The 10421-nt window shown below is 44.4% G+C and overlaps 1 protein-coding gene across 2 annotated transcripts in view; it reads right to left on the bottom strand.

Moving 5' to 3' along the window:
• Gan (gigaxonin) overlaps window positions 1-10421 on the bottom strand; it is a 76036-nt gene that overhangs the window by 12223 nt on the left and 53392 nt on the right. For both annotated transcript variants that reach the window (XM_078032724.1, XM_078032725.1), the window contains 3 exons: window positions 9742-9878; window positions 9391-9519; window positions 20-129 (listed from right to left, as the gene is read on the bottom strand). In XM_078032724.1, coding sequence (XP_077888850.1) covers window positions 20-129; window positions 9391-9519; window positions 9742-9878 — 376 coding nt within the window. The remainder of the gene's footprint in view (window positions 1-19; window positions 130-9390; window positions 9520-9741; window positions 9879-10421) is intronic.

Raw genomic sequence — 10421 nt, 5'->3', positions numbered from 1 at the left:
ATTACTGTAGTATTCTAACCTGTATCAAGATCTCCAATAACATAGATACTGGCTCCTATTGGTACAGCTCCATAGACAAAAGAGGAGCTGGCAGGGATGCACAAATTCTGGTCATTAAGATAGATCCACCTGCAGACAAAGCCAAAGGACAATATTAAGGAAAGAAAAGCATGACCCTGATATTTAGAAAGACTAAGAGACAGGAAAACTTGGTGAGCCACCCACAGCACTGGGCACCACAGCAATCTCCACCCTCATGCTCCACCTCCATGGCCACAGTTGCGCTTCCTGTCACTGCAGAGGGGAGCTCTGCCTGGGTGGAGGGTAGATGCCACTCCATGAGAAAACGCCCCCTCCCTTCCAAAGTGCACTGCATTATGCGCTCCAGTTAGCGGTGTAGCGAGTCCTTGTGGGTTAGTATTATCATGTCAGTCTTTTTAAAATTTTAGCCATTTTAATGATGTGCATTTCCCTGAAGACCAGTGATGCTGTTAATTAGCCACTTCATGTATCTTCTTTTGTGAAATGTAAGTTCAAAGATTTGCTGATTTTTAAAATTGGGGTTACTATCTTTTGTTGAGTTGTAAGATCCTTTGTATTAAGTGAGTACAAGGCCCTTGTGAGATTCGAGCATATCAATATTCTTCCCCTGCATGTGTGTGCCTTTTTCTTAGTGGAATCTTTTGAGAAACAGATGTTTTTAATTTGACATATCTTCTTTTTGCTTTTATGGTAATGTTTTTGGTGTCCTTCTAGAAAATATGTGCTTCCCCCAAGGTTTTATAGGTTTTTCTCCTATGCACTCTTCAGGAACTTTATGGATTTAGGCCTAGGATACATTCAAATTCATTTTTACATATGGTACGAGTCTAAGTTCTCCTTTTTCCATTCAGATAGCTAACTATTCCAGCGCCTTTGCTAAAGGCTTCCTTTCCCCACTGAAACATGCCTTGGCACCTCTGTTGAAAAATCAATTCAATAACCATTAAAAGATTGAGAGTTCCAGGAACTAGCGGTTGGTTCTGAGGCAGAGGCAGAAAGAACACAAGATGAGCCCACAGCATCTATGATGCCAGAAAGAAAATCCTTCAAAAAGGGGAAGGCACAGCATGAGGTGCAGGAGCTGGAGGGAGGAACTCCCAAGCACCAACATGGAGCCCTTTGAGCAAGAGAGAGCAGCAGGACTGGAGTAAAACACCTGCGCATCAGGACCAATATGAAGAACCAAAAAAGGGCTGGGGCCGTAGCTCAGAGGTAGAGCACTCGCCTGGCATGCGTGAGGTACTGGGTTCGATCCTTAGCACTACACAGAGTAAAATAAAGACTTATGTCGACCTATAACTAAAAAATAATAATAATAAAGAACGGGAAAATTTAAAAATAGGAAGAAGGGGTAGGTTTCCTTTACAGAATTCCAATTGACAAACATAGAAGAAACGAGGAAAGCAACGTCCCCACTAGGCAGACACCACAGTGGCGACTGTGGCCCCATCTGCTGGGCCCCCATCAGCAGTCGGGGCTTACAGAGAAGCAGTGCACCTGCACCTTCTCAAAGGACCTCCTCCCAGACACTCACTAATCCCACTGGGAAAACAGTAACTCTCCAGAGAAGGAAGCCAAGGGACACCACCTCCACCTGCTGATCCAGGTCAAGGCATCTGGCAGTCGAGCTCACAGACATTTGTCTCGATCCCCTGCAGAGAACACAGTGTTACACAACCCCAGGCTAACCATGAGAAACTGTTAAGTTCCTCTAAATAAAGAGACATTCTAGGAAAAAACCTGACTGTTAATCTTTGGGAGTCTCAAGGTCAGAGCAGATGAGGAGACAGAGGAACGCAATGTCACAGCCTACAGGACCAAGGGAACGTGGTGACCAGATGCACATAGGATTCTGGACTGAATCCAGAGGAGATGCCAGTGAAACACGGGTGAAGTTCCAGGAGCTTGGAGTTTAATCAACACCGTGCAGTGTAAACATCCCAGTCGCGACACTTGCACTCTGGTCACGGAGGATGTCAGCATTAGGAGAAGCAGAATGCACGCTTGTGGGAACTCCAGGACTATTTCTGCCACTTCTCTACAAGTCTAAAACTATTCCAGAATGCAAGCTGTCTTTGCTTTCCTTTAAGAAAGTAAAACTAAGCAATTAGCCAAGCAATTTCCTATTAAGAGCCGACAGGCATGCTGTCACAGTGGATGTCAGTAGGATCTCAGGACTTCAAGGGCTGCCAACGCCCAATTGGCCTCTGATGCACACAGGTATGCAGGCATTGTTCCTGGCCTGGCTCACTATGCTGTGCCTGCACCTTAGGTTTACAGCACTTCCATACCAAATATCACTAAAATTATTGCATAAAGAGCATCACTTTTATGCAATGGACACTTTCCCCAGACTGTTACAATGTAGGTAGCTTCCATATTTTGAATTCCAAGAAACAAGGGTGCATAATGAATTGTCCAAGAGTGCACGATGAATTGTCCAAGATGGTAAACAACTCAGAAGTAAAGACAAGTGGTCAGATTCCTAAATGTATGCTCATAATACTTGATTCATTTAACATCTGAATGCTGACTGGTGTCAGGTAGTTTGCTGGGGCTGAGAATACAGATTTTGGTCCTTACTTCTAAAATGCCTCCAATAAAAAGAAAAAAAGAAAAACTAAGAGCTCTCACTGAAAACTAAAAAATGGAGATCTTGAATAAGCTTTTGAAAGAAAGAGTTTGAAAAATGTCAGACTACAACACTGGCTTACTCACATTTCACATCTTCAGGGATAAACATTATTATGCCTCATCATTTAAGTTCCTCTCAGTTTCTGAATCAAAGCTGATGAGTACCACTGTGCCTTGTGCTCAGCTGAGCCAGACTGCCAGGACACCCTTACAGTCTTCTTCTGGGCAGAGCTGTGGGCAGGGCCTGTCTGCTCACAGGATGAGCAGCACTCCCCAGCGAGGAAACATGGGACTGTGCTGCTACTAAAGCTCCCTGGAGCACAGTGAGGCTCCCTGGAAATTTTGTTGACTGAGAATGTAACAAGATTCATTCTTGGAATAATGGTATGAAGCTGAAGAAAACTGGCCTATGTGGATGATCTACTCAATTTGGTCCTCAGCATATCAATGATACAGAATTCCTAGCTTCAAAAAACAAAAAAACAAACAAACAAACAAAAATAAGCCTAGGGGATTGAGGTTATGTAATGCAATGCAGAGGCTTCAAGTGAAATGGAACTTGGAAATTTTACTGGATCACATATTGAGCTGCTGCTGCTCATAAGCAGGTAGGAAGGTTTAGAACATTGTCACTTCAATTTCCTTGGAAATGCTGCTACCTGAACCACTACTTCCTCTTCTGTAAAGCAGGCACCTGAAATGCCTGCTGTGGAGCAAAATGAGTACCTGCATGGTGTCCAGGACGCTTCAGAGGTTACTATTAGAGTCACTTCTATGAGGAACAAGGCAACACCTGTACTACGGTCACCCTCTCAAACACGGGCTATCAGTACATGGAGGCCATGATGACAGGTCCTTTGATGACTCAGAATTAAGATTGCCCCTGAGAATGACACTTTAAAATACAGAATGGACTGCAGCAGTGAGCTTTGGAGAGGTAAAGAACAGCAAAGAGATCTGGGAGAGAAGAGAGAGGAGAGAAAAGCAAGCTTTTATGAGGTAAGGTGTCTGCTGTTTTTATTTTTTTTAGTGAGGGGGTACCAGGGATTGAACTCAGGGGCACTCGGCCATTGAGCCACATCCCAGCCCTATTTTGCATTTTATTTACATACAGGGTCTCACTGAGTTGCTTGGCACCTTAATTTTGCTGAGGCTAACTTTGAACTTTGAACTCATGATCCTCTGCCTCAGCCTCCTGAGCCGCTGGGATTACAGGTGGGCACCACCGTGCCCGGCTGATGTCTGCTTCTTGACCAAGTGCTGCTGTAAGTATCAGCTAAATCTCTGGATAAAACACAAAACACAGCTACCAGAGGGCTCTGGTTTAGGGAAGAAAATGAAAGTTGAGTGAGCAACCCCTGTGAAGTGAATTTCCTGTTCCTTTGTAGTTTTCTCTAAAGGCAGTGTGAAGGTGGCACCATTGGGTAGCTAAAACTGGCCACCTCTCTGGCTATAGTAATTGGGAATGGGGGTCAGGAGTCCTGGAGTGAAGGGAAGACTCCAGAAAAGACAGGCATGGAGGAAGCCTTCATGGACGAGCATCCGCTCATTTCAAGTCTTTTGCCAAGTCTGGGACCACATGTGCCTGTAACTGAGGCTTCAAGAATTGAAATGATGGGGCTGGGGATGTGGCTCAAGCGGTAGCGTGCTGGCCTGGCATGCGTGCGGCCCGGGTTCGATCCTCAGCACCACATACCAACAAAGATGTTGTGTCCGCTGAGAACTAAAAAATAAATATTAAAAATTCTCTCTCTCTCTCTCTCTCTCTCTCTCTTTAAAAAAAAAAAAAAAAAGAATTGAAATGAGAGCTGAGGTACCACCCACTGCAGGTATGGCAGCCTGTGTTGGAGTCTGACCATGCTAACTGCCTCCTGAGACTCTCAGTGCCACACTCAGGGCCTTAACAACATAACTAAGAATGTCCAGGATGCAATCAACAAAAGAAGAGTTAGAAAAAGGAGAAGCCATTCTCAAGGGAATAAACAATCAACAGACGCCAACTCTGAGATGACTCAGACGCTGGGATTGTCAGGCAGAGAGCTGAAGGCAGCTACCATGAGCACGCTCAGTGAGGGGAAGAAAAGAGGCTTGTGATGGAGAGACAGCAATTTCAGAACAGAAAGAATGAAAAGAAAAACAAAAAACAACCAACCAACACTAATAACAAACTGCACAAAGATTTTAGAATTGAAAAGATAATATTTGAAATAAAAATATGCTGGATGGTCCTAACCACAGGCTGGAGAGAGCAAAGGAAAGCAACAGCAGGTTTAGGACCAAGCAGCAGAAATCCTCCAACCTGATGAAGAGGAAAGAAAACGTTTCACAACGAGTGAAATGAAGAGAAAAGATAATCCAAACAGCTGGGCGCGGCTAGAGTGGAGCTGCATGGGAACCTGAAGCCTCAGACCTGCACATGAGGAGCACACGGGGCCGCCCCAGTGATCTGGACAAGGAAGGCCAGAAGAAACCTGCAGTCAGTCAGAGCTGGGGATCACTCGGGTGGCAGTGGTTGGTGACAGCTTGAGCTAGGATGAGATGCGACGACAGTGTAGAAACCAAAGGGACAGAATGGAGCCAAACCAGCAGCTGGCTCTGTCCACAGAAGGCGGGGACAGAGGGCGCTCCGCCTCCTGCTGCAGGGCCGTGTGCAGGCCAGCGTCCACTTCCCTTGAGCTCCCCTGGCACCTGCACCCTAGTGCTCTGCTTACAGGGAGCACAACACACTCCCCGGTGGGACAATCTCAGTCTCGAGGGCTGGGAGGACTCTTTCCAATTTGTTCCTTCCTTAGGTCCTTCCCTTGGCCTAAAGTGGTAGCTGTGCTTCTTACATCAGCTGTTTATGCATTCTTTTTTCATTTTTTTTGTGCTGGGGAAGTGGACCCAGGGCGCTGGGGCCTTGTGCATGCTAAGGACATGTTCCATCACTGAGCTGTACCCTGAGCCTCCATTTGTGCATTATTTCAAGTCTTCCTTCATCTCTTGTAGCAGTTGATCTTTCTTACTAGTTAATAATCAAGTATATTACATTTTCACTGTTCAGATGATAGGTGTGCCTTCTGTCTCCTGACTGGAGTCTTGGTGGAATTTTTTGGTCAAGAGTGGGGTTCAGCTCCTATCCTCCAGTTTACATGCCTTCTGGAGGCGCCTGAAGTACTGCGGCTCCCCAGCAGCAAGCTCTGATGAACAGGGCAGAAAACGTGATGTTCTGTGTGACACAGAGGTGATCGAATCTTGTGGACTCCTACGCAGCAGAGACAGGACTGACCTGGACCTGGGGTGAAACATGCCGGTTAACTGTCGGCCCCTCCAGGTAAAAGCAGATGGCTTCTGATGAGCCCTCAAAATTGGTGAGAATTAAAAACACTGGCTAGGCCAATAGCTGCAGGGCAAGGCCCGGGACCATGCTGCATAAAGACACAACCTGCGTGTGCAGGTACTACATCTGGACGGCATCTGTGATCAGCGTAGCCACCTGACTGAAGTTTATGACGTTGTAGTCATTTTCTAAGATCCACCTGTCATGTCTACTTTTCCTAATTGGATTACATAGGGCTGTGAAAGCTATCATCATGCCTGCATTTTCAAGTTTTTGATGGTGACATAATCTGTCAATTTCCCTAGGATGCATGTTACTTCTGGTTTTCTATGTTGGTAGGAAATCAGAGTTCCAGGGTTCTACTCAGCATTTCCTGCCACAGTGGCCCCTAATCCCTGGATCAGAAACCAACATGAGATTCTTCGTGGTGTCATGCATACCTATTCCAATCATGCATTCTGGGATGAAAAGGTGAAACCGACAGGTCTGAGCTTCAAGTTAACCTGACTGATACACAAAACTGAAATGAAAATGAAAGGAGGGTGAGCAAACGCACAGAGGTAGCTGGAGGAAGTAAAAAGGACCTCTTCCTGCGGATGATGAAGACTGGTGACCTCCTCACCTTGGATCAGAGGACGCCGAGGGGGCCGAGTACGGTTATGTGGATGTGGTAACAGGAAAGCGTGAAGAGGTCTGAGCAGGGGGATGAGATGGCCCGAGCTTTTGTCCAAGTCAAGAGGCAGAGGGTGGGCATTCGCCAGAGCTGCCCTGAGGCTGAGGACACTGTGCACAGAGGTGTGTGTGAGGAAGCCTGCAGATCCCAGGAAAGACAAGATGTGGCAACTGATGACATGGCAGCACAAGAGCGATCAAAGAGGACCCTTTGAGTATGAATAGCTGGGAGGATGGCAGTATATTAACAGGACAGGACGCAGGACCAGGAAGAGAAAGTGTTGCCCTGGCTGAATGGTTAACTAGGACTTGGGAACAACTTACGGTGATTTCTTTGCTTTCCTTCTATCAGTGTTGTTTTTATTCAGAAATACAGAAAATAATAAGATACGGCATATTGCCAGGAAAGTTTTTTATCTAAAAATATGAATCAAAGACAGGAAAGACAAGACATTACTTTAAAACAATCTAAATGGTCCCCAAACTAATACAGATTGCTCAACTGGCAATAGTTTCCACAATATGCAATTAGAACGTGCTTGGAAACATCCGATCTATTAAGAAATGAATGACTCCTATATGTTATTTGTCTATAGATATTTAAGAAAAAGCCTATATTATTATTATTATTATTATTATTATTTGTGGTGCTGGGGATTGAGCCCAGGACCTTGTGTATGTAAGGCAAGCATTCTACCAACTGAGCTATATCCCCAGCCCCAAAGTCTGTATTTTTTAAGTCAACAGAGCGGAGTCATGCAAAGGAGGACTCTAGAGCCAGCACACCTGAGTCTGAATTTCTTCTCTGTGCTCTGGTTTCCTTATGTGAAATAGGGCTGATTACAAAATCTACACTAAATCCAGTGAGTTAAGTGACTTGTACTTGGTGGCACCATCACATACATGCTTAGTGTGATCTAAACATGTGAGAATCCTTTGTACTATGTTGACAAGAGCACTTAGCTCTCTTTATTCTATTTACAAATGAACTTAACAGCCTAGAAATATGAAAGATGAAGATACAGAATCTTTTTTTTTTTTTTTGGTACAAGGGATCAAACTCAGAGGTGCTTAACAACTGAGGCACATCCCCAATCCTTTTTTACCTTTTATTTTGGGATAGGGTCTTGCTAAGCTGCTCAAGGCTTTGCTAAGTTGTTGAGGGTGACCTCAAACTTGTCATCCTTCTGCCTCAACCTCCTGAGTCACGGGGATTCTAGGTGTGGGCCGCAGTGCCCAACAAGATGTAGGAATCATATTTGGTTGGAAGTGCTTTTAAATAGCAAAGAAAGAGCAAGACTTTTATGTTGAATAATCATGAACTTAAATCACATAATAAAGTTCATCAACCACAAACATGGAACAGATTGAAGGTCCCAGCAGTTTATGGCAAACCAAGTGGCAGGATGAAAAACTTCATAATGAGCACAGGGGCAGAAAGTGGCCAAACATAAGCAGGAGTCATGCTTCATGCTGTCTGAGCAGTAATCCAGTCAACAAAATAGCTTTACACCAACGCTTTATCAAAAACCAAACACACTGCTACTGCTTGATAATGCAGCTGGGTGGACTGTCTTGAGACTGACTGGGGCAGGAAATTAAAAGCCTACTTTCTACTCTGGCAGTCAGCCACATAGCACCTTTAGGAAGCAGCAGTGGGGCTTTCAAGTTCTTTGCCCACCCCCACTTAACAAACATTTCTGAACCCTCTCACACTTGGAGTCTCCTGACAGTCTACCCCTACAATTGGAAACAAAAAAGGCTATGAAAATATGCTAAGTTTAAAGCACATTAAAAATCAGGGAACATTTATATGTATTTCTAACATTTGGGATCTATTCATTGTTTGTCCTTTTGTAAAATAATAAGAAATGAAACATTATATTATAGCATCCTCTTCTGGTAACAACTGAGATTACATTCAGTGCAACAGTGTCCCCTGAAAATCTGAAGGTAGTAAGAGTACAGCAGTGTCATGGTTACAACAGAATATGTGAAAGGAGGGGAGAGGAGGAAGTCTGGAAAAGATGCTTTTGCTCTATGAGATGCACATGGCAGCTGGCCAGACATCGTAAGAACCTCAATGCCACATTTCATCTACTATTCGACATCTGAAGGAGTATGGCACAGGCCAGGCCTGATGCTGGAAGCCTGGATGCACAGCTGACTAGGTGGGACCTTGCTCTGAAGGTGTTTATGATTGGTAGTTACAAACTCAGAGAGATGTGCACAGAGACCAGGGGATCACTGACTGAGGGACCCAATTCGACTGGAAGATAGGGTGCAGCTTTCCCCAGGAAGTGACATAAGCATCGTTTGGAAAAGGTCAGACAGAATGAACAGTGGGAAGGGATATTTTAAGCCAAAGGAGAGGCATACATGTTTGGGGGGTGGGGCGGGGGGAGTGTGAAACAACTGGGTTGGACTGTAGCAGAAAAAGCAGACAAAGGCCGATTATGTCAAGTCGAGAAGTTTAAACCTTTTCCTAAAAGGTACTGGAAGCCAGTAAATTATTCTAAGCAACCAAATGTCAAGATCTGGTTTACATTTTAGAGAATCGTTTCCATGGTTTCCAATGAGTTACCAATACTTCTGAAGTCACTAAATAAATGTCTTTGATCATATCTCTTAAAGAGACAACACAATGAAGTAACCTGAAATCAAAACTAAACACAGCTGAAACATGCTTTTAACAGTGTAAAGTAAAAGCTGTTTGCAATTACCTTTTAAACTCATCATGGTAGAACTCGGATTTGCAGGTGACCATCTCACCACCCTGGATGTCCTCACGACTTCGGACTCCCCCAAACACATACAGCTCCATGGCGACTCCACAGGCCACGGCTCCAAACCTGAAAGGCCACACAGCACAGGCAGCATGAGTCACGGCTGAAGACCCAAGTCCCAGCGCCTCTAGCACTTGCTATAACTGCAGTAGCCAGCATTTCACATACTTGAGGGCCTTCCTTTCTAGGAAGTGTCACTCAAATGAAAGGTCACTTTGAAAGAATGAGGAAGAAGAGTTGGGTAAGGGCTTCAGACCAGAAAGGGAGTCGGCATTCACAGTCACTCACCTCCTCTCTTTCAGTGGACATATAGCAGTCCACTGCTGGGTCCTCGGGTCATAGCATTCCACAGATTCAAACAGTTTTCCATATGATCCTCCACCCATGGCATAGATTTTCTTTTTCATAGCTGCATAGCAGCCAATCTGAAAAAAAAAAAAAATGATTCGGATAGATGAATAGACAGTAACTCATCCAGAAACCAATTTATCACATAAAAGATTGATTTCTAACAGTAAAACTACAGTGCTTTTTTTTTAAATTTTTTTTAATTTGTTGATGGACCCTTATTTTATTTGCATATTTAGATGTGGTGCTGGGAAGTAAGTATGAGGCAAGCACTCTACCCCTGAGCTACAACTCCAGGCCCCTACAGTGCTTTTCAATGACACCACAGGACTTAAAAATGAGAAGAGCAAGAGAATACACATGTTGTGAATCCCAGGAGGAGTTCTTCTGCATCCTAAGTCAATAGTCCTATTTTCTAAAAGCTCTCCCAGGCTGGGGGTCTAGCTCAGTGGTACAGCACTTGCCTAGTATACACAAGGCTCTGGGTTTAACCCTCAATATTGCAAAGAGAAAAAAAAAAGCTCTGGTCTCTATTCTTTTACCAATATTTGAAGATCCCAAGATACAGGTTTCACAGAACAATAAGTCATTTAATTCCTATCTAAATAGCTCAGCTGAAA

Source organism: Ictidomys tridecemlineatus, chromosome 15, assembly GCF_052094955.1.
Source record: "Ictidomys tridecemlineatus isolate mIctTri1 chromosome 15, mIctTri1.hap1, whole genome shotgun sequence".
Taxonomy (NCBI): domain Eukaryota; kingdom Metazoa; phylum Chordata; class Mammalia; order Rodentia; family Sciuridae; genus Ictidomys; species Ictidomys tridecemlineatus.
Note: the sequence above shows the minus strand (reverse complement) of the source record. Positions and strands in the feature narration are given on the sequence as shown.